Source organism: Bos indicus, chromosome 25 (genome assembly GCF_029378745.1).
Source record: "Bos indicus isolate NIAB-ARS_2022 breed Sahiwal x Tharparkar chromosome 25, NIAB-ARS_B.indTharparkar_mat_pri_1.0, whole genome shotgun sequence".
In the NCBI taxonomy this organism is placed as follows: Eukaryota; Metazoa; Chordata; class Mammalia; order Artiodactyla; family Bovidae; genus Bos; species Bos indicus.
This window is the reverse complement of record NC_091784.1, coordinates 40,522,844-40,547,520: the sequence shown is the minus strand read 5'-3', so window position 1 is coordinate 40,547,520 and position 24,677 is coordinate 40,522,844. Positions and strand designations below refer to the sequence as shown.

The 24,677-nt window shown below is 55.1% G+C and overlaps 1 protein-coding gene and 1 long non-coding RNA gene across 2 annotated transcripts in view; one reads left to right on the top strand and one right to left on the bottom strand.

Annotated features, from left to right (window-relative positions):
- The window catches only part of SDK1 (sidekick cell adhesion molecule 1), a 745,496-nt gene extending 739,656 nt beyond the window's left edge, over positions 1 to 5,840 (top strand). Inside the window, exon 45 of the mRNA XM_070780283.1 lies at positions 2,279 to 5,840. Within this exon, the coding sequence (XP_070636384.1) occupies positions 2,279 to 2,524 (246 nt within the window). The 3' untranslated portion in view covers positions 2,525 to 5,840. The remainder of the gene's footprint in view (positions 1 to 2,278) is intronic.
- LOC139179786 (uncharacterized) lies at positions 182 to 2,618 on the bottom strand. Its single transcript, XR_011564147.1, has 2 exons — positions 2,503 to 2,618; positions 182 to 1,491 (listed from the first exon to the last, which is right to left on the bottom strand). It is a non-coding gene; the product is annotated as an uncharacterized lncRNA (long non-coding RNA).
- Positions 5,841 to 24,677: the final 18,837 nt, after the last annotated feature.

Below are 24,677 nucleotides of genomic sequence, written 5' to 3'. Positions count from 1 at the left end.
CAGGCTGGCCTTCCTCGGTTTCCTGGGAAACGGACTCACATCGCTACTTCACATCACACAGGAAACTTGAAAAAAAAAGACCCCGCAGCGTTTCCTTTCTGTCAATAATTCTAACTCACTAAAATACATCCTCATTAAAAAATAATAATGTCATATCAACAATAAACAGAGCAGGCAGCAGGACAAGGAATGGCATTTTAATCCTGTGCTTTCTCGTGGAAGCGAAAGCGAGACCTGAACAGGAGCCCCGAGGCCTTCACCATGGCCCCATGTGTCCCAAGATGGGGCGGGCGCACTCGCCCTCTCCCTAGAGGAACAGCGAGAAGCTGAAGGAACAGCTCTGAGTCTCCCCTCTCCATTCTGTGCCATGGTTTTGTTGTGTCCCAGCGAAGGCAATGGCACCCCACTCCAGCATTCTTGCCTGGAGAATCCCAGGGACCGGGGAGCCTGGTGGGCTGCCGTCTATGGGGTCGTACAGAGTCGGACACGACTGAAGCGACTTAGCAGTGGCTTTGGGGGCCACCTGGTGGGCCCACGGCCCCGTCCCCCAGGGAAGCACTCAGCTCTTCCAGGAGCGGCGGGAAAACTCCCAAGGCGGGTTCCCATTGGCTCACTGACCTTGAACCTCCATGAGCCACCCGCCTCCTCCACTGGCTGCTCTGGGACCCCGAGGTGAGGGGTCAGGTCCCTCGGCGATGCAGAGGGAAGGGCCCCAGGACATTGGACAGCAGACACCACACTCAATTAGGGCCTCTGTCCTTGGAAACCTCCCCACGGAGGTCGGCATGGATGTGGCATGTGTCCCACGGAGGACACCGTCTCCTCACCCTGACTGAGCTCACCATCAGACCCTCGGTCTGGGGGCCTGTGCCATAGTCTCGGGCAGTCTGCAGTGCCTGGGCCTTCCACACTCCCGGGCACTGCAGCATTCTCCACAGAACACAGAGCATCCCCTGGGGGCTGTGTAAACCTGATCTGGGAGGGGATGGAGTGTAGACCAGTCCTTGGAAGGAGATGGAGTAGAGCTGTCCTGGGAGGGGTTGGAGTGTAGACCTGTCATTGGAAGGAGATGGAGTATAGATCTCTCCTGAGAGGGGATGGAGTATAGACTGGTCCTTGAGATGGAGCGTAGACCTGTTGCGGGAGGGGATGGAGTGTAGACCTGTCCTGGGAGGGGATGGAGTGTAGACCTGTTGTGGGAGGGGATGGAGTGTAGACCTGTCCTGGGAGGCAATGGAGTGTAGACCTGTCCTGAGAGAGATGGTGTGTAGACCTGTCCTGAGAGAGGAGATGCTGTGTAGACCTGTCCTGGGAGGGGTTGGAGTGCAGACTCTCCTGAAGCCAGAGTACAGTGGATTCATGTCCTGGGACCCGCTCAGGCACAGGGACAGGCAGGGGAGCAGAGCCTCTGGGAGGAAAGAGCTGGCTCCCGCTGCCCAGCTTGACCCCCGTGGACACGCTGAGCTCTCCGTGGTCTTGTGGAGGTGGGCCCTGGGGTAGTCCACACCCAGGTGGTGGGGGGAGAGAAAAGGGAGACAAACAGGTGAGATGCGCCACCCGCCTTAGATGGCCACTCCTCTCCGCTCAGCCCTGCTGCCCACGGCCACCCCCACGCCCATGTCCCTCCCCCGCCCTGTGGCCCCCATCGCCCCGTGTGTCCCTCCCCCACCCCCGTGGCCCACACCCCCATGGCCCTCCCCGACGCCGTGTCCCTCCCCTACCCCGTGGCCCCCAGTCCCCACCCACCATGTGGCCCTCCCCCTTCCCCATGTGGCCCTCCCTCCCGTGTGGCCCCCTCACACCCCGTGTGTCCCTCCCCCACCCTGTGGCCCCACCCCTGTGTCCCTCCCCCACATCCGTGTGTCCCTCCCCCACCCTGTGGCCCCACCCCCCGTGGCCCCACCCCGCCCCGTGGCCCCCACCCCCGTGAGGCCCTCCCCCACCCCGTGGCCCCCAGCCCCGTGGCCCCCACCCCCCCGGCCCCAACCCCCCGTGGCCCCACCCCGCCCCGTGGCCCCCACCCCCGTGAGGCCCTCCCCCACCCCGTGGCCCCCAGCCCCCACCCTCCACCCCCGTGTGGCCCTCCCCCTCCCCCGTGGTCCCCTCCCTCCTCGACACCCCCCATTCTCCGTGGCCGCTCCTCCCGCCAGGGCCGCCCCTTCAAGACCACCCGCATACCCTCCCACGCCAGCCCCCTTCCACGCGCTCCTTGAGCCCCGGGCCTCCCCTGTCCCTGGCCGCCTGGCTGAGCCTGTTCCGTTCGTCCGTCCGCCCACAGGTCACCGACTCCGAGTCCGAGGACGCGCCACCCCAGCATTCGTTCGTCAACCACTACCTGAGCGACCCCACCTACTACAACTCATGGAAGCGGCGCGCGGGCACGGCCCCGCACAGGTACGAGGCGGTGGCGGGAGCGGAGGCTGGGCCGGCCCCGCGCGCGGTGGTCACCACGCAGAGCGCCGTGTTCGCGCCCGCGGCCCGCGGCGCCCGGACTCCGCTCACCGGCTTCTCGTCCTTCGTGTGAGCTGAGCGGCGGCCGTGTCGAGACAATCACTTCCTGGAACTGGGCTCGAGCTGGGTTGAGAGGATCTGTCGCTGATGGTTGATTTCACCCCCTGTGAACACGATTTCAATTAGGAACGTTTTTTTAACTGGTTTTTTGTAACATCGCTGCAGGAAGCAGGTTTCTTTGATTTTCTTTTCTTTTTACGAGAAGGTGTGTTTCGCCGGGTGCAAGGGCTCGGCACCCCGACCTGGGAAGGCCTGAGCCCTGGGGGCCTGGCTTCTCCATCGTGCGGCCCGGGAAGGCTGGGGGGAGGGGGCGGGGGCCCTCCAGGCCTCTCCTCTCTCTGCTCTACCTCCTGCCTGAGAACCAGCGCCCACCGGGGACTCCCGGCGCGAGGAGCAGGTGTCTGACCTGGGCCCGGGGCCTCCCGACCTTGAGTGTCCGTCTCTGAAATGTCCTCACTCGGCAGCTTTAGGCGAGGAGCCAGCTTCACAGTTCCTGGCAACAGGGCGGCAGAGGCCAAGGCTCATTCCACGGGTGAAATACTCGGGGCTTTCCCGCTTCGGTCCTTTCTTTCAACCCCCATCATCCAGGAGCTGGAAGCGTCCCATCTGGGAGCCACCTCCTGCCCCCGCCACCGCCCCCCCCCCCAAGCTCCTCCCAAGTGCACAGCACAGGCCCGCCTGCCCCGCCCCGAGGAAACGAGACAGCGGCCGCAGAATCGCTGGTTGTGTAAGAGGTGTGCATTGTTAACCAGAGTATTTTTTAAATCTTTTTATCTTTTTTTAAAATATGCCACATGAAATGAATGCGTCTCAGCTGTCTGCAGTGCCTTTCTGTTCATTGTTTAACTTTGTCCGCGGGAAAGACAGAGCCGCGGCGTCTCCAAGTAAAGCAGAACGGCTCTGAGAAAATGGGGTCCCCAGTCCCCCCCCCCACCCCGCCCTGTGCCCCCCAGGCCCTCCCGTGCGGGTGGCCGTGCCCTTCCTTGGCGCAGCGCTGTGGTCCCGCCCCCGACCCCCGGCCAGCTCTTAGCCTTAACGGGTTTTCTGGAAACCTTTTTTCCCTGTAATTGTTATTATTTTGTTTTCGTTTATTTTTAGCTAAATGGAAGTAGCTTGAGCTGCTCTGAAAATGAGTCCAAGCTGTAGCCCCGCCCCCAGCGCATCATAGCCCCGCCCCCAGCGCATCACATCGCTTTTGTGCAGTGAGGGGGAGGTGCAGGTGGTCAAGCCCCAGCCCTGGTCCCAGTCTAGAATTTTCCAGGGTGTGCCGCAGGGCCTGTGGGAAGGCCCCGTGACCGGCCTGGTCAGCAGGGGCCTATCCACACCCCCCAGCACAAGGGAGCAGGGCCGGTCCGTCCTCCTGGGGGGCCGGCCTGTCCCCGAGCCAGCGCCTGGCCAATGCCAGTAGGGATCCTGTCTCAGGGCCAGGCTGTATCACGTGGTCTGTGGGGTCTCTCCTTCCCTCTTCCCGCCTCCTCAGGGCAGAGGGCCATCTTGACCCTCTGCTTTCGGAGTTGCAGAGTGTGACCCCAGGAGACCAAGAAAAGTTTGTGTTGTGTGAGGAAAAAAAAAACACCTTTTCTGTTTTAGAGTTTTGTGTTGGATAAAAAACCCTTTTCGGTTTCTCCAAAAGTAGAGGTAGGAGGTGTGGAAAAGTTCCTTTCTTGCCCCCCCCTTCCTCCACCCATCCCCCTCCCCCTGGCCCCCCTCCCCCTCCCTCCATCTCTTCTTTCTCTCCTTCCTTCTCTGAGTGGAGGGGAAACGTTCTAAACCAAAAATCCTGGATGCTCCGCCCAAAGCCTCCCCCTGCAAAGACTAGCCCCCCATCTCCCTGGACAGGCCGGCCTCTGTCCTCTCGGGCCCCAGACGGGGAGTGGACAGGAAGCCGCGGGGCTGCACCTCGAATTTCTTGGGAGACAAGCAGTGGACAGAGAACGTGGATACACTCTGCCTTCGCGCTCTGCCCTCTAAGCCATACGGAGCCTTGCCTAGCTGACGGGAGCGTGCCGGAATGTCCTGGCACAAGGACAGTTTGGTTTGAGGTGTGTGTCCCGCTCTGGGGTTTTGTGACAGCAGCGCCTTTTCCCCAGGCTCGTTACACTTCCTGTTCTCTCTGCTTGGAGCCCAGTCTTCGGGACGGAACTGTGGGCCTGAGGCTGTGGCTCGCGGCTGCCATGGGCCTGAGGCTGCGGCTCGCGGCTGCCATGGCACTGGCACCGGTGCCTGGCCCCGTGGTCCCAGGGCTCTGGGGCGTGGGAGCCGCTGGACCCAAGGGAGAACTGGGTGTTTCTGGTTAGATTTCAGCTTCCAGACCATGTGACATTGAGAAGCGTGGGTTCCTAACCTCTCCTCTTGAGGGAGGGAAAAAAAACAAAATCACATGATAGGGAAATGGATATTGGATTGTAATCCTGGTTCTGAACCCAGGACAGGCACCATTTCTCTAACGGAGGCAGGAGGCTTGTCCTCTCCTGCCTGCTCCCGCAGCAATGCCCTGCAGATGTGCAGCGCTCGGCCTCGCGGGGACCCCATCCAGGGCCCGGCGATGGACAGGCGAGCTGCCCTTCCCGTGAGGACCGCGGCCGCAGGGCCGCGCTCTCTGCCTGAGCAGCAGAGATGGGTTTGCCCAGGCTTCCCCCACCCCCCGCCGGGGCTCCCAGGTTTCCAGGCCGGTGAGCGGCAGGGCGGGGCCGTGGACAGTCCCCACACCTGGCGGCCGTGGAGCACGTCTCCTGGATCTCCTGCACCTCCTCCCTCTGAATAAATCAGCCCAAAGAGAGGCCCTCCCATCCCCAGCCATGATTTTAAGGAGCCCTTGGTACACGCCGTCACGGAGGAAAACGAGCCGTGGGGCAGCGTTGGGGGAGACCATGGGGGGCGGCACGCACTCCGCGAAGCCCTGTTGATGCTGCCCTTGCCCTTGACGGCGACCGGACCGCAGCATGTTTGCGTGATGGTTCTAATGGTTCATGGCATGGTTTTCGGTTTTTACAAATTCCTGGCACACAGCGTAGTTAGGATTAGGGTGGCTTCTCCCAGCGAGTCGTCAGTCCGCATATCCAGACACCGCTCTCTGGCTCAGCATCTGCCACGTGGACCGTCCGAGAGGTGGGATCAGGAGGGAACCCTGGGACTGGTCAGCGGCCACGCCTCGTTCCCTGTCAGCCTCACCTGCTGGTTTATCCGGGGCTTGGGTCAGTCCTGAACTTTTCCTGGCCGCATTTTCTGAAATTGTGCAGAAAACTAGATCTCCTTTAAAAACAAAAACACTTGTAGGAAGAGAGGTGCTATGGGTTCGATTTTTAATAAAAGCATCATTTTGTTCCTTGTGTGCCTGTGCTTTTCTTCAGTGAGTGTGCATGCAACGACTCGGGGGTTCTCGGGCTGAAGGAACGCTGAAAGGCCAGCCCCACGCCGTGTGGAGGCCACGCGGCCCTGCCCCTCCCGGAAAGGCAGGTGTGGACGCTGGGGGCAGGTGAGGTCGGAGGGGCTCAGCTGGAGCTCTCCCAGGGAGAGGCATGCCCGGGAGCAGCCTGGCGGGTCGCCAGGGCCTGAGGCAGGCGGCGTGGGGCCCACACCCCCCGGAGTGGACGGCGGCCACCCTCACCTGCCCCCGGCATGCCCTCTGAAGGCTCCACAGGTGCCGAAAGGGAGACTGCTCCCAGCCAGCCACAGACCGGACGCGGGGGAGGCACTCACTCCGTCCCCTCTGTGAGGGTCCCGCCGGCTCAGGCAGCCTGAGCGCCTTCCCGCCCGCTCCAGCTGCTGTGTGTTCCCGGGTCCGCCGGGAGGGCTCAGCCTTCCCCTCGTCCTCAGGGCCTGCCGGCCGCAGAGGGCGGTTCTCCACACGGCACTCAAAAGTCCCAGTGCCTGCGCCCCTGCCAGGCCCGGGGGCACAGACTCTCTGGGAGTCGGGCCCAGGTATCCAGTTTTCTGGGCTGATGCTGCCCAAGGAGGATGTGTGCTGGGAGGACCGGGCCGGGGGCAGGAAGGAGAAGCGGACCGCAGTTCTGGCGTCGCTCCAGAAGCAGCCACCAACGGAGCAAGCAGTGCTGACAGCCAGGGGTGAGCGCCTCCTTTGTCTCTTCACACCTTGTCCACCTACTTCTGCCCTGCCCCCCATAGATGCAGAGTTAAGGTCAGCCCACATTCCGTGTCGGGGACGCCCCAGCGTGTCCTCGCGCACTCCCCACCTTCGCCCGTCACAGGCTCCACCAGGCCCTGCAGGGGGGCTCCACGGGGTCCCCACGGGCATGGAGAAACACGCCCAGGGTGAAGCCATTCGCCCCAGGCGGACACGAGGCAGTGGCAGGGCCCAGAGCGGGTGGAACCTCTGAACAGCCCGCCTTCCCGAGGACGTCGGCCTCCCCCAGTGTCCCCCTCCCACACCCGCCCCAGCCCCATCAGGGACAGCCAGCCTCGGGAGGCAGGGTCGCTGCCTGCAGCTCAGGGCCGGCCTGGTGGCCTCGCCCACACAGAAAGGCGCCTGAAGCCCCGGTCTCACCCTCCCACGTGCCCGCCTCCTTCGTTGAGGAGAAAGGGCAGGAGTTCACCTGCACAGCCTGGCCATTGGTACCCTTACGCTGTTCCTGTGTGCATGCTCAGTCACGTCCTACTCTCTGTGACCCCTGGACTGTAACCATCCGTGGGAGACTCCAGTCAAGAGCACTGGAGACGGTTGCCATTTCCTTTTCCAGGGGATCTTCCCGACCCACGTCTCCTGTGTCTCCTGCGTTGGCAGGCGGATTCTTTACCACAGGCCCATAGGTAGGTACGCTTGTGTCATCGTTCAGATTCCACGTGGTGGTATCGTAACGTAGTGGTACCGTACGGCGTTTGTCTTTCTCTTTCTGACTTACCTCACATGGTATGATCCTCTCTAGTTGACCCACGTTGCTGCACATGGCCTCATTTCACTCTCTTCGAGGCTGAGCAGTGTCCACTGTATCACGCACCACGTCTTCTGCACCCATTCCTCGGTCAGTGGGCACGGAGGTTGCTCCCGTGTCTTGGCTGTTGTGAATTGTGCTGCTGTGAACACGCATCTTTTTGAATTAGAGTTTTGTCTGGATGTATGACCAGAAGTAGGATTTCTGGATCATATGGGAACTTTTCATGCTGTTCATGGGATTCTCAAGGCAAGAATACTGAAGTGGTTTGCCATTCTCTTCTCCAGTGGGCAACGTTTTGTCAGAACTCTCCACATGACCCGTGCATCTTGGGTGGCCCTACAGGGCATGGCTCACAATTTCACTGAGTTGGACGAGGCTGTGATCCATGGCGTGCTGCAGTCTATGGGGCTACAAAGAGTCGGACGTGACTGAGCGACTGAACAACAACGTGGCCACACTTTAGTTTTCATGAGCTATTTTTAAATGGCCCAGCCAGGAGTGTCCTAAGTTGGCATCGCTGTGCCCACCCACCCAGAGCATTTGGGGGTGGCTCAGATAAATGGAGGAGAAGGCATGGCACCCCACTCCACTACTCTTGCCTGGAAAATCCCATGGACGGAGGAGCCTGGTGGGCTGCAGTCCATGGGGTCTTGAAGAGTCAGACACGACTGAGCAACTTCACTTTCACTTTTCACTTTCATGCATTGGAGAAGGAAATGGCAACCCACTCCAGTGTTCTTGCCTGGAGAATCCCAGGGACAGAGGAGCCTGGTGGGCTGCCGTCTATGGGGTCGCACAGAGTTGGGCACGACAACCGACGTAGCAGCAGCAGCAGATAAATGGTAACAGGGACCAGTTGGCCCCCTGCATACACGTCTCCCCTCCTCCCCACACCTCACCCTCCTCCCCCGACCTGGAGGCAGTGATTATCTCAGCCCAGCAGTGTGCCTCCTGGACCACCGTCCTCTGGGCAGAGGGCCCAGGGCACAGGAGCCCCGCAGCACCAAGAAAAGGCAGTTCTGAGGTGGTGACGAGGCCTCTACGGACATCCCGAGGAAGCTGAAGTTCCGTGTGCTTGTTGCCGATTGCTGTGACGCTTACAGATGGTGTTAGAGGCCTGGCTTTGCCGTGAAGTGGAACCATTTTCAGACCCTTCATTCAGAAGCACAGACCTTCTGATCAACCAGCCCGTTTTCCGAACATGATCCGTTCGCCAGACGCCTGTTTTAAAATGATTTGAACACGTCCCCGGCTTTGCTTGTACAAGTGCCTTAGGGTTTGCCAAAGTCTCTTTCCCTTTAATAGCTGGAGTCAATTAACAGCCAGCATGGGCGAGAATTCCAAACTGTTAATTCTGGACTCTGCGGTCTTAAAACGTCCCGCTTCTCCTCAGATAAGACAATATTCTGCAGTCATTAAGCAAACCACGACATTATGGGGTTGAATCTGATCCAGACTCAAATCATTTAATAAAAAATTCATATTTCTAAGGCATCTTGAACACATTTCTGTGGAATTCTCCAACCAGCCACTGGCATAATTGACCTACTGACTTGAGAGGTCCAGACAGCACCATGGAACCCCCGAAGGGAGCCCAGAAGAAATCTGGTGGAGTCCTGGAGTCTGCAGGGACAGTCCTACACCCTCTCAGTCTTTGGGAATTTTTTTTTGAGATTGTTGAAGGCTGAAAGATTGGGGGTTTGCAGCTCCAGAGATGACGGGTGACAGAAACCAGAGGCTCAACAAGACCTCTGGGGGCATCTCTGTTGGAGAGAGGGGGCCACACAGCCTCCCAGGGACCCCCAGTGAGGGGGGGCTCATCTGCATCTCGGGAGCACCCCCTCACCATCTACCTCAGTGGCACCCACCCCCACTCCCAGTGTGGGCCCGCCCACCATTAAGCCCAGAGATGAGGCCTTCCCCGCCCCGGTCACCCCCCGCCCAGACGTCACCCCAGTGGGAAATGAATCCTTCTACGCCCACACAGTGCAGCTGTTTCAGTGAGGCAGACTCACATACAGGGGTGCAAAGCAATCTCCCAAGTTACACTGTTCTTGTTCCGCAAGACAAGTGTGCTCCTGCATGTGTGTGTCCACTGGCACACGTGCACACACACACCTGTGCAAAAGGTAGAGAGACTCTCTGGAAAGATGCCTGGGACTTGGGAACAGTTCGCTCTAGAGAGGGGACAAAAGGAGAGGAGCCAGGGGAGGGAGACTCACCCTGGCGGCCTTTGTGCTTCTCACCAGGAGCATCTATGATCCTCTCCTGTTAAAGGCGCGGGGCTGCAGCTCCGAGCCGACTGGGCACCCCCCACCCCGCCCCCACCCCCAGCTCCTGCCTTCTCCCAGCACCCAGGGCAGCGAGCATCAGCAAGCATTGAAGACCACGGGCCGCTTCCTAGCTGTGTGGTCTTGGGGGAAACACTAGCCCTCTCTGCTCTTTTTTCCTTCTAATATAACTCAGTTATTGTGAGGCTTAAGGGAGAAAAGGGCGGGAAGACAGTTTGCAGACTCCGGTGATAATGTTGGTGTTGGTTTATTCCTGGGGTCACCACTGCCACCATCTCAGGGGACCTTGAGCAGTAAATGGAGGCCAACCTGGTGTCCATGGGAGGACAAGAGCAGGGGACAGGCCACACGGTGCCCGCGCGTAGGCTCTGAAGAAAAACAGCCCCGTTCCAAAAAGAACTCAGGGCAGTGGCTTCAGCCAGTTCACACTGAAATTGCACTGGCGGGCAGTGCTCCATTTCAGGACAACTTATGGTCTTTTGGCAAAGAAACAGTGCTTGTGTGAGTCCCAACTGTCATTCAGAATCCTCTCTGTATTAACCAGCATCATGTATTTTTTCAACCCATTTTTGAAGTTTCAGAAATATATACTTATCTAACTCTCAAGATTTGAAAACTTAAGTGGCTAAACCCCCTACAGAGTCCTTTGCCCCGTTATGTCCTCCTGGTCCTGGCTTCCTGAGTAGCCTTTAATTCTGATCGTCTTTCATCACGTCAAGGACAATCACCACTAAATTTCATGTTTGAATTTTCTGTTGCCTTCAAATGAATCAGAATCTAGCTTGTACTAATGCTGGAAACGCACTGGAATCTCAATGAGGCTACACCAAGTCCTGGTGGCTATTAGCAGAGATGATTGGAAAGCAGGGAGATGGATGGCGGGTGGGGAGAGCCCACGCGTAGATGAGGTCGTGGTCCGCACGGCTCCGATGCCCATGTCTGCTCCCAGAGAGGGGCCGCCTCTGCCAGATCCACCACCAGCCAGCTCGTCTGTGCTCTTTGATGTGCTGTTTCCATCCAGCCGACGGGAAGAGACTGCTCACATGCCAGGCCTCAGGAAAGAGCAGGAGGCGGCTGATAGAGGATGAAGTCATGGCAGGCTGAGCGGGATCCAAAGGCTTCTGGGGTCGTCTGCGTCCCCCAGAGGCACAGGCTTTGCATGGCCGTCTTCCCAGCTTACAGTTCTCCTGGAGCTAAAATCCCACATCAGCTGCTGTCTGAACCTCAGGCTTATACCAGCTAATTATAATGTAGACTGGGACTGTGGGGGTTATCTGTTTGTTGCTGTTAGTCGCTCAGTCGTGTCTGACTCTTTGAGACCCCATGGACTGCAGCACACCAGGCTTCCCTGTCCTTCACTCTCTCCTGGAATTTGCTCAAACTCATGTCCATCGAGTTGGTGACGCCATCCAACCATCTCATCCTCTGTCACCCTCTTCTCGTCTTCCCTCAATCTTTCCCAGCATCAGAGTCTCTTATAATGAGTCAGCTCTTCGCATCAGGTGACCAAAGGATTGGAGGTTCAGCTTCAGCATCAGTCCTTCCAATGAATTTTCAGGACTGATTCCCTTTAGGATTGACTGGCTTGATCTCCTTGCAGTCCAAAGGACTCTCAAGAATATTTTCCAGCACCACAGTTCAAAAGCATCTGTTTACATTTCTCTAAATCAAAACACACCTGCATATTAAGCTCTGTTTTCCAGAGTCATATTCTCTCACCTCTCCAGCCTGTTCAGAGGTCCACACAGGAACTTTCATAGGATTCTTTCAATACTTCAAAATTGCAACCAAAAGTTACCTCTTTTCCCTAACTTCTTCAGCCATATAGGCTCTTTGCTTCCCACTAAAGTGACATCGGTGTGAAATAACAGCCCCACACTGGGGACACTGCCGTGGAGCCTACAAAAAACAGTGTCTGGATTCACACCTCAGCCCTGTAGTTATTGGCTTCATGACTTGGAGTTGGTTCTCCCATCTGTAAAACACAAGTAATATTCACAAAATGGTAGTTACAAATATTATTATTGTACTCGACTCTTAAAACACTAACAAAAGGAAAGCTAAGTATTTCTTAGTAATCATTAATTCATTCAAGACATCAGTGTTGAGTTCTTTACAATGGTCCACCCACGGGATTGACTTTCAAGTAAGAGGAGCCAGGAATAAACAGCAGGCATAATTAAAAGTAAGCTGTGGAGGCTGCTTGCAATGATAAACAGGAAGGGAAGCAGAAGGACATCCCTGGTGGTCCAGGGGTTGAGATCCGCCTTGAAGTGCAGGAGATGTGGGCTCCAGCCCTGGTCAGGGAACTAGGATCCCATGTGCCACAAAGCCATGAAGCCCACACACCCCAACCACACACCCCACCCACAGAGTCCACACCCCACCTACAGAGTACACACACCAACCACAGAGTCCACACCCCGACCATAGAGTCCAACCCCACCCACAGAGTCCACACCCCAACCACAGAGTCCACACCCCACCTACAGGGTCCACACCCCACTTACAGGGTCCACACCCCGACCACAGGGTCCACACCCTGACCACAGGCTCCACACCCCACCTACAGTGTCCACACCCCACCTACAGAGTCCACACCTCACCTACAGAGTCCACACCTCACCTACAGAGTCCACACCCCACCTACAGGGTCCACACCCCAACCAAAGAGTCCACACCCCACCTACAGAGTCCACACCCCACCTACAGATTCCACACCCCAACCAAAGAGTCCACACCCCACCTACAGATTCCACATCCCAACCAAAGAGTCCACACCCCACCCACAGAGTCCACACCCCGACCACAGAGTCCACACCCCGACCACAGAGTCCACACCCCACCTACAGAGTCCACACCCCACCCACAGAGTCCACACCCCGACCACAGAGTCCACACCCCACCTACAGAGTCCACACCCCACCCACAGAGTCCACACCCCACCTACAGAGTCCACACCCCAACCAAAGAGTCCACACCCCACCCACAGAGTCCACACCCCACCTACAGAGTCCACACCCCACCCACAGAGTCCACACCCCACCTACAGAGTCCACACCCCAACCAAAGAGTCCACACCCCACCTACAGAGTCCACACCCCAACCACAGAGTCCACACCTGGACCACAGAGTCCACACCCCACCTACAGAGTCCACACCCCACCCACAGAGTCCACACCCCACCTACAGAGTCCACACCCCAACCAAAGAGTCCACACCCCACCTACAGAGTCCACACCCCACCCACAGAGTCCACACCCCACCCACAGAGTCCACACCCCACCTACAGAGTCCACACCCCACCCACAGAATCCACACCCCGACCACAGAGTCCACACCTGGACCACAGAGTCCACACCCCACCCACAGAGTCCACACCCCACCCACAGAGTCCACACCCCACCCACAGAATCCACACCCCGACCACAGAGTCCACACCCCACCTACAGAGTACACACACCAACCACAGAGTCCACACCTGGACCACAGAGTCCACACCCCACCTACAGAGTCCACACCCCACCCACAGAGTCCACACCCCAACCAAAGAGTCCACACCCCACCCACAGAGTCCACACCCCACCCACAGAGTCCACACCCCACCCACAGAGTCCACACCCCAACCAAAGAGTCCACACCCCACCTACAGAGTCCACACCCCACCTACAGAGTCCACACCCCAACCACAGAGTCCACACCTGGACCACAGAGTCCACACCCCACCTACAGAGTCCACACCCCAAACACAGAGTCCACACCTGGACCACAGAGTCCACACCCCACCTACAGAGTCCACACCCCACCCACAGAGTCCACACCCCACCCACAGAGTCCACACCCCAACCAAAGAGTCCACACCCCACCCACAGAGTCCACACCCCACCCACAGAGTCCACACCCCACCCACAGAGTCCACACCCCACCCACAGAGTCCACACCCCACCTACAGAGTCCACACCCCACCTACAGAGTCCACACCCCACCCACAGAGTCCACACCCCACCTACAGAGTCCACACCCCACCCACAGAATCCACACCCCACCCACAGAGTCCACACCTGGACCACAGAGTCCACACCCCACCTACAGAGTCCACACCCCGACCACAGAGTCCACACCCCGACCACAGAGTCCACACCCCACCCACAGAGTCCACACCCCCCCCACAGAGTCCACACCTGGACCACAGAATCCACACCCCACCAACAGAGTCCACACCCTGACCACAGAGTCCACACCCCACCCACAGAGTCCACACCCCACCTACAGAGTCCACATCCCACCTACAGAGTCCACACCCCACCTACAGAGTCCACACCCCACCTACAGGGTCCACACCCCAACCACAGAGTCCACACCCTGACTACAGTGAAAGATCCCGAGTGCCGTAACTTAAGACCTGATGAAGCCAAATAAATAAATAAATTTAAAAACCAAAAATAGTGTGCTATTGACAGAGGTTAGATACAGATCATGGCACCAAATACAGATCATGGCACTGAATAGCTCCATATTAGTATGGCCAACTGGTTGTTTTAAAGAATTTTTTTGATATGGGTCATTTTTGAAGTTTATTGAATTTGTCACAATATTGCTCCTGGGATTTTTTTTGTTTGTTTTGCCTTGGTTTTTGTTTTTATGTTTTGGGGGATTTTTTGACGACAAGATATGTGGGATCTTAGTTCCCAACTAGAGATCAAACCCACACTCTCTCCATTGGAAGGCAACGTCTTAACCATTGGCCCACCAGAGAAGTCCCAGGCCAACTGATTTTTGACAAAAGTGTAAAAGCAATTCAATGGAGAAAGGCAACTCTTTTTCAGAAATAATTCTGAAGCAGTCAGACCAAAGTTGGAGCGATATGCCAAAGCTGAGCTTCACCTGTGTCTCCTCCTTCCTAGTGGTTATAGAGCCCATATCAACGTGAACTCAAAATGGATTCTAGATTTAAATGTAAAACATAAAATTATGCAACTTTTAGAGAAAAAACATAAGACATCTTAGGGGTCCACGTCTAGGTAAAGAATTAGACTTGACATCAAAAGCACAAAAAGAAAAAAAATCGATAAACTGGACTTCATCAAAATTAAAAAGATTTGCCTTGTGAAAGACCATGTGAAAGAGGATGAAAAGCCAAGCCACATACGACAGACATGCCACATACATACTACAGACACACCACATACGACAGACACACTACATACTACAGACACGCCACATACTACAGGCATGCCACATATGACAGACACGCTACATACTACAGGCACGCCACATACATACTACAGACATGCCACATACTACAGCCAAGCCACATACATACAACAGACATGCCACATACTACAGCCAAGCCACATACATACGACAGATACGCCACATACTACAGCCAAGCCACATACTACAGCCAAGCCACATACATACAACAGACACGCCACATACTTCAGCCAAGCCACATACTACAGACACGCCACATATGACAGGCATGCCACATACTACAGACATGCTGCATACATACTACAGACAGGCCACATATGACAGACACGCCACATACATATGACAGACATGCCATACATACGACAGACACGCTACATATGACACACCACACACTACAGACACGCCACATATATACTACAGCCAAGCCACATACTACAGACAAGCCACATACATACGACAGACACACCACATACTACAGACACACCACATACTTCAGCCAAGCCACATACTACAGACACACCACATATGACAGGCATGCCACATACTACAGACATGCTGCATACATACGACAGACACGCCACATACGACAGACACGCCACATACATGTGACAGACATGCCATACATACGACAGACACGCTACATATGACACACCACACACTACAGACATGCCACATACATACTACAGCCAAGCCACATACTACAGACACTCCACATACAACAGGCACGCCACATATGACAGACACGCCACATGCATACTACAGACATGCTACATACGACAGACGCTACATACAACAGACACACCACACACTACAGACATGCCACATACATGCTACAGACATGCTACATACGACAGACACGCTACATACTACAGCCAAGCTACACACTACAGACACGCCACATACGACAGGCACGCCACATACGACAGACACGCCACATATGACAGACATGCCACATACATACTACAGACACACCACATATGACAGACACGCCACATACACACGACAGACTCTCCACATACATACTACAGACACGCCACATATGACAGACATGCTACATACGACAGACGCGCTACATACTACATACAAGCCGCACGCTACAGACACGCCACATACTACAGCCACGCCACATACATACAACAGACACGCCATATACTACAGACACGCCACATACATACTACAGACACGCCACATACTACAGACACACCACATACATACTACAGACACGCCATATACTACAGACACGCCACATACATACTACAGACACGCCACATACTATAGACACGCCACATACTACAAGAAAACATTTGAAAATCACATATCTGGCCAAGGACTAGGATATATAAAGAGCTTTCAAAATCAACAGTAAAATATTCATAAAAATTGAGAAAAAAAATCCAAGTAGAATAATGGGTTAATGCATAAAGAAACAGTTCACCAAAGATGTTCAACATCACTAGCTTTAGGGAAATGCTATGATGAGCCATCAATACACACCTATCAAAACAGCTAAAATAAAAATACTGACAATACCAAATGCTGGTGAGTATGTAGAAAACCTGGATCTCTCCTCAACTGCTGGTGAGAATATCAATGTTTCAGCAGGGCCGTTTCTTAAAAACACTTTAAAAAAAGACCTTTGACACATGACCCAGCAAGTGCTCTGTTGGGCATTTATCCCAGAGAAATGAAAACTTACGTCATCACAAACACCTGTACATGATTGCTCATGGCACCTTTATTTGTGATAGCCAAAATAAGAAAAAAAACCCTGAAACAACCAAATCATCCCATAGTAAGTGACTGTTTAAGTCAGCTCTGGTGCATCCATACAGTGGAATACAGCTCAACAATAAGAAGGCTGAACAGCTGGTGTGAAGAGCACGGATGGGGCTCAAGGGTTTTATGTTGAGTGAAAATAAATAAATTAAAATGATCTGAAAAAGCCACATACTGGGGACTTCCCTGGTGTCCAGTGGTTAATACTTTGCCTTCCAATGCAGGGGGTGCGGGTTCGATCCCAGGTCAGACAACTAAGATCCCACATGCCTCATGGCCCAAAAACCAACACATAAAACAGAAGCAATACTATTTTAAAAACAAATTCAGTAAAGACTTTAAAAAGTGGTCCACATCAGAAAAAAATTTTTAAGCCACAAACTGTATGATTCCACTTACATAACGTTCTTGAAGTGACACGAACATCGAGATAGAAGATTCGTGGCTGCCAGGAGCCAGGAGGGTGGGATGGGGAGGTGGTGTCACTACAAGAGGCAGCAGGAGGGCACCAAAGCGTCCATGCTGGCATTGTGCTGCTGGTCACCCAAATCCTGAGTGTGATAGAGAACTGGCCACACGTTTCAGCAATGTCGGTTGCCTGGTTTTGCTCCCATACAGTAGTTACGTGAGCGAGGACCGCTGGGGAAGACTCGGTGAAGGTGTGTTACAGTTCTCATGCAGCTTCCTGTGCATCTGTAATCATTTTTAAGTAAGTTTTAAAAATCACAGCGAGGCACCCCGACACATCTACTAGGAGTTGTTGTTTAGTCACTTGGTCGTGTCTGACTCTTTTGTGACCCCGCAGACTGTAGCCCACCAGACTCCTCTGTCCATGGGATTCTCCAGGCAAGAATACTGGAGTGGGTTGCCATTTCATTCTGTAGAGGCTCTTCCTGACCCAGGGATCCAACCCGGGCCTCTTGCATTGCAGGCAGATTCTTTACCATCTGAGCCACCAGGGAAGCCCCCAAGGTCACCATCGGATTGTAAACTTGACAGAGGCTTGAGCTTCACAGTCGTAGTTGCAAACGAGGGGGGCCGTGAGGAAACTTTATTTTCTGTAGCTGACCCGGCTCTCCTCCCTGAAACCCTGCACCATCCCTCAGCAACCACATGACCCTGTAGAATGTCCACAGCCCCCTCCAGTTCCTCCTGCCAAGGAAGAGAGGAGGCAGATGGACCGCGGGGCTGTCTTGGCTCGTTTTACTCTCTCACTCGCCCTTAGACACACTCAGCCTGGAGCTGTGCTGTCCAGTACAGGAGCCCCCAGCACATGTGGCTACTTAGATTAATTAAAAACTTAAAATGTACTTCCTCAGACCAGTCACCATTCGGGGGTTCGGCATCACTTGTGGGTAACGCCCGCCATTCTAGCGCAGATGATGGCTCATTTCCATCGTTGGGGACATTGTAATGGACAGAGCACCCTGACTCACAGCCTCTCTCTCCATCACAGGTTGGGGTATGGTGGATAATTGTCATAGGAGACTGTTGCTGGACCTCTACCCCTCAATGGGACATTTTTTGGGGAATCTTGAAAGGTGAGTATGTTTCCGAGTCATTCTCCCCCAGCAGTTGGGACCCTTTGGTTTGTCCAGCTAATTCTGGTTCTTTTGTCCTCTGTCTTGGGGCACTCTGAAGTAGAAAGATGGAGTCAGGAAAGCGAAGAGGAAAGAAGCATGGACCCGGGGCAGTTACTGGGTCCCCACGGGAGGAGAGGGTATGCCTGGCCGGAGGAGGAAACAAGGCCCTTTGCCAAGCCCCCAGCCCAGGCGGATTCACAACTCCGGAATTCCAGGCTCCATCTTTGCTCATTTCCTGGAAGCCACATCTGTCCTCTGCTCTGGGGAAGCCACATTCATCTCCATCCAAAGCTGTCTCAGCACCGAGAATGCCGAGGCACAGCCAGGAGCGTGGAGACTGTTTCCACAATAAATCCACCCACTGCGGCTCAGCCCCACTTCTTGGACGAGTTTGGAACGCAGGCGCCAGCTGGTGCTGACTTTTTAGGTTGAACCTCACAGACAGCTGTTGAAGACACTGCTTTTCCTGTCCCTGCATGGGGATCTTCACTGGCCAGGAGCTGGTGGTTTCCATTAATGCCTGAGCTCCTTCTGGATGGGCTTCCCTGATGGCCCAGATGGTAAAGAATCCAAAAGACCTGGGTTCAACCTCCTGGGTCAGGAAGATCCCCTGGAGAAGGAAATGGCAACCCACTCCAGTGTTCTTGCTTGGAGACTCCCATGGACAGAGGAGTCCATGGGGTTGCAAAGAGTCGGACATGACTTAGCAACTAAACGGCAACAATAATTTGAACCCCAACTATGTGCAGGGCCCTGAATCAGGTACAGGGCTAGGGCTCATATTTCCAGAACCTTCTTGGACAGGGCGATAGCTGAGGAAAGTCTTGAGAAATGAGTGGACCCAAGTAGAAGCTGATGCAGACAGCATCCCAGAATCCACTGGGGGAGACGGCCCAGTGTCCCCCAGGCCGAAGGGTGGGTCCCGACATGGGGTTGCTCCTCCTGTCTGTGCTCCTGACCAGAAGCGAGTCAAACACAGCCTCCACGAGCTGACAGCTTCCTTTCCCTCCCTCTAGACCCGAGACAGAAATTAATCACAGCTAATAGGCTTAAAGCCCTTTTTCATATTCATTGTTCATTTCATACTCGGATAGCTTTGAAAAATACCGTTTGGCACCTTGGCAATCATGCCAGCATGTAAGATGTGGAAAATTTGCCTCCGAATTGAGGTCCTTTTTAGAACATGAAGACAAGTTAATGCCAAAATACCTGCACCCGTGGTGGCTCCCAAAATACAATTTATCTCTTTGCTGAAGTTAAAATAGCTGTATGTTAAGGTGGCTAGGATCTGAACGGGTTCCCTGTGTAAGACTCCAGGCCTTTTCCAGCTGGTGGCCTCCGTACGGGGTGTGAGAGGTCCCGGGCAGACCCCTCCTGTCCACTGGTCATGAACTACATTTCTACCATTGGCTACTCGTTTGTCCCATTTCCCGCCCACCCCTGGGACATGGGCAGTGACACCTTGGGAACCCTGCCAGCAGGTCCCAGCCACTCAGAGCCCAGCAGGGGGAGGCCCCATGTGGCACCTGCTCAGCCATTCATGTTTGAGCTGCACTCGCCTTTGAGGCAGAAAGGGCCAGAAGACAGCAGAGTGAACACAGAGTGGAAATTCTTAGAAGTGAAGCTGAAAGGGCCCCTGGGAGGGCAACTGCAGTCTTGTGCCCCGTGCCTGAGCCAGCTGTGGCACACTCAGCCCCAGGTGACAATCAGGAATGTCCCATGCAGCCTGAGGCCCGCCCTGCGAGACGGCCCACCCCATGGCAAGTGGTGAAGACCCCAGACCACAGCCTGTTCCCTGGAGAGTTAGGAGCTTAGACACCTACCTGCACACCCACGCTAACCCTCCACCAAGGATCCAGACCAGCCCCCTCTCCCGCACAGTGATGGCTGCAGCTCACCTGGTCGTTAGGCCCCAGGAAGGTTTATATTCGGAGGCCGGACCAGCAGAAGCAGGAAAGTCAATTCAGGCTTCAAAAACGTGTTTAGACCCATCGTGAAATAGAAGTCCTTTTCTTGCTCAATCTGGGCTTCCCTGGTGGCTCAGACTGTAAGGACTCTCCCCACAATGCAGAAGACCCAGATTCAATTCCTGGGTCGGGAAGATGCCCTGGAGAAGGAAATGGCAACCCACTCCAGTATTCTTGCCTGAAGAATCCCATGGACAGAGGAGCCTGGTGGGCTCTAGTCCATGGGGTCACAAAGAGTCAGACACGACTGAGCAACTAACACTTTTTCACTTTCACTTTGCTTGCTCAATCTGAGGGATCAGAGTATCTCCTGCTGTTTTAATTCACCTGAACCCTCCCCATCCACCCCCGTGCTTCCACAATTCTGGCTAACAGAGGGTTTGTGCTAGACGCACCCACACGTCCCGTGGGCACTGGCCACACCGACACGTGGAGGCTGCATGGCCGGGACTGTGCTTCAGACATTTGCCCTCGTCCATCGCCAGGGAGCCCTTCTTCTGCAAAACATCAAGAGGGCAGGGGCCTGGGATGAGTTCGTGAGGGCAGAAGAGTCTGCAGCCGCCAGGGAGGGGAGAGGCGGCAGCTGGGTCTCTCTGCATCCAGGAGCTGGAGCACGTGGACGACGGGGGCGCTGGTCCAGCAGCATGGGCGTAAATAGCCACGATTTTCTTCGCCCTTTTATAGACCATCGTGTGAAGCCAGATGGACCCCATCTGCCTCCTCCCCGGCCTGCACTTTATTAGGACGGCCTGAAAGGCTCAGAGCCCACGTGAACTAAGAGCAGGTATAAAAAGATATGGAGCTGGAAGTTACGGCCCCAGGCTTTGGTCATCTGTGAGCTCCACGCACCTGCTGGCCAGGCTGTGAAGTGTGGAGGCCCATCCAGCCGGGCGGGCGGGAAACCCCGGCGGCTGCGGACAAGCTGGGGGTCAGGGCTGGGAACCCTGGGGGACTGCAAGAAAGTGGGGGGCAGGGCTGGGGGACCCTGGGGAGCTGAACGTTGGGAAGTCGCATCACAGGGCTGGGTCCTGAGCTGGGGTCTCCTGATAGGGTTCTTTATCCTGTTCCCTTGCCTTCACCGCCACTGGTCCAGCGTTGACGAGCAGGACGAGGTCTGTGGCCTCAGTATGCACTCCTTCCAGGCGTGATGGGCAGAGACGGGCTGGCTCCCAGGTGAGAGGCCTGAGCAGACACGCGGGGCCACACCTTGATCTCCTGTTCTGATCGCAAGTCTTACTGATGTTTGAACTAGGGCGCCCGCGTTTCCGTTTTGCACCAAGCCCGGCAGGTTTGTGTAAATACTCCTGGGTGGGGAGGAGGCAGATGAGCAGGAAACAAATCAACCAGCAAAGCAGCAAGACAAATGCAGACGGTGATACACTGGGTGGGAGAACGGCAGCGGGCCCCAGGCTAGGGAGCGGGCGCTGGGCAGAAGCTGGGGACTGGCTTGCGTGGAGGGTGCACGTGGGGTCAGGTGTTCTAGAAGGCCCCTCGGAGGAGGCAGCCTTAGGACAGAGTGTCCCAGGTGGAGGGCCAGAATGGGCTCCGTGAACCCAGGGAGAAGGCCAGGGTAGCTGGGGTGCAGAAAAATCAGGGGAGGCGGGCAGGTCCAGATCCTTAGGGCTTTGTAGATGGGATGGAGCTGGGCTGTGAGTTCTCCGCAGTGAGAAACCACTGAGCGGGGTGATGGGCTGGGACCCGCGCACGGGGCGAAAATGGAGGCAGGGAGACCAGCGAGGAGGCTGAGGTCCCGGCGGGAGAGAGCACAGTAGACGTGGAGACGTTGCCTGGACCTGAGAGATTCGAGGGATGACACCAATGAGACTTGCTGCTGGATGGGATGGGGTGTGTTTAAAAACAGAGTCAGGGGCAGCGTTGAGGGTTTGTGTCTGTGCAAGTGGGTAGAGGGCAGGAGCGCTGACAGGGAGTTGGGAGGAACAGTCTGACGGGGACAAAGAAGTGAGTTTGGCCACGTTGGGTTAGCCGCCTCGGGGAGACACTGGGTGGACCCCGATACCCATACACACCTAGGCACAGACTCTTCTGAGAAAGGAAAGATTGTTGTTGTTGTTCAGTCGCCCAGTTGTATCCGACTATTTGTGACCCCGTGGACTGTGGCACACCAGGCCTCCCTGCCCCTCACCATCTCCTGAAGTTGGCCCAAGTTCATGTCCGTTGCATCGGTGATGCCATCCAGCCATCTCACCCTTTGATGCCCTCTTCTCCTTCTGCCCTCAGTCTTTCTCATCATCAGGGACTTTGCCAATGAGTCAGCTGTTCGCATCAGATGGCCAAAACACTGGCGTTTCAACCTCAGCATCAGTCCTTCCAGTGAATATTCAGGGTTGATTTCCCTTAAGATTGACTGGTTTGGTCTCCTTGCTGTCCAAGCGACTCTCAGGCGTCTTCTCCAGCACCGTAGTTCAAAGGCACCAATTCTTCAGTGCTCTACCTTCTTTATGGTCCAGTTCTCACAACTATACGTGACCACTGAGAAGACCATAGCCTTGACTATATGGACCTTTGTTGGCAGAGTAATGTCTCTGCTTTTCAACACAATCTCCACTTTTACACGAACCCTAAAAGAGCCCTGAAAGTAACCAGTGGGCCTCCGTCTCACACCCGACCACCGCAGCCCAGCACAAGAGACTCGGCAGTAAATACAGGATGACGTCCAACGAGATACGGGACAGTCCAGCACAATCTCACCCTCAGCTCTCAGCGTCCTCGATAGTTACTCCGCTGGCCCTGGGCAAGCAGAGGTGCCCTAGTTGAATTCTGAAAGGCAGAGTTATTTGTCTTAGCATCCAGCCTTGGACACGTTCAGTAGCCACTTAATAAACACAATTCTTTCCAGCAGGTGGACCCCTAGAGGTGAATGAGTCCCTCAGGCTCTAGTCCCCAGGGAACATCTCGAGGGGGTCTGTAAGAAAACCCTGAAGATCTGTGGGGTGACCCTCTCCAAGGGAACACTGCTGATGACCCCCATCTGAGTTCTGGTCCCCGATCACAAGACCAGAACCTGAGGAGTTGAATTCTGAAAGGTAAGCAGGCTGGACACTCAAATTCCTGGTAATTCTCAGGGTTGTATCATCTTGGAACTTCTGTAGATTAGGAAATAAGTTTATACACAGTAAAATGCCCAGGCCATAAGCACGCCGTGAATGAGCTCTGATAAACATATATACCAGGACTCCCTGCCCTTCCAGTGGTTAGACTTAAATCTTCCATTGCAGGGGGTTCAGGTTCGAACCCTGGTCAGGGAGCTAAGCCCACACGCCTCACGGCCAGAAAACCAAAACATAAAGCAGAAGCAATGTTTTGACAAATTCAGTGAAGACTTTTAAAATGGTACACATCAAAAAAAGTCTTTAAAAGAAAAAAAACACACACATACCAGCATGACCACCGCACCACTCAGGACACGGAATAGTTTTATCGCCGTGGGAGATTCCCGGGGGCCCCTTTCAAGCCGGGCTGCACACCCCCATGAGGAACCGCCTTTCTGACTTCTGTGACTGTAGATTAGTCTGGCTGGCCGCTGACCTTCAGAAATTGGGCTCATCCAGTCTGTATTTTCACGTCATCTGTCCCCTTTTGTTACCGCGAAATCATCCCTCGTATGGATGCTTAGCCATCTCCCGGGCACAGACACCCGAGTTGTCCCCAGTTTGGGGCTAAAACCAACCCTGCTGCCACCATCATTCTCAACAAAGCCTTCTGGGGGCCCACGTCTCCACTTCCCCGGGGCTGATCTCGAGAGGTGGATGCATCGTAGAATTTTTCTGAAGGAACGCAGACGTGGCGCTTTCTGGCCAATCCGAGACGGCCTCCGCCCACTCAGTGCCGACACCGTTGTAAAAAGATAATTCGAATGTTCGCCCGGACGCATCCACCCCACTCTCTCAGCCGAGGGGTTTTACCATCCGTGTGCACACTGTGCTCGGAATTTAATTAACTGTGTTGAGGAAACTGACACCAGGACCAGCTTGGAACGGCTGTAACTCTGAGGGGTTTATGGCCACATATTAAAACCAAAGCCGTGGGGAGACTGGCTCGGAGCCAGACAGATCAGCAGCAAGAAGGGTAAAGATGTGTCAAAAATAAAATTTAATTTTCCAGCTGTGGTTACGAGCAAGCCATTTTCCGGCTTGGCTGTGGGGTCGCAGCCTAACGAGGAGGCCGGTCCAGAAGGATGCGTCGGAGGCAGGCACACAGCGGAGCGGAGAGGATGTGGCCGGATCTGCCCCAGGGATGGCCCCCAGGGAGGAGGCCAGGTCCGTGTCCTTCTCTGCATAAATCCGCAGGGTCACAATCAAGGGGATCGCCTGGAACGTAGCTAAGTAGATGGCTTTTCACGACAGGTCGGGCAGAGCAGGAGCTGATTCTGTGTCCACCTTAGAGCAGGGATGGCAGAGCCTGTCCATGGTCAGAGCAGCCGTG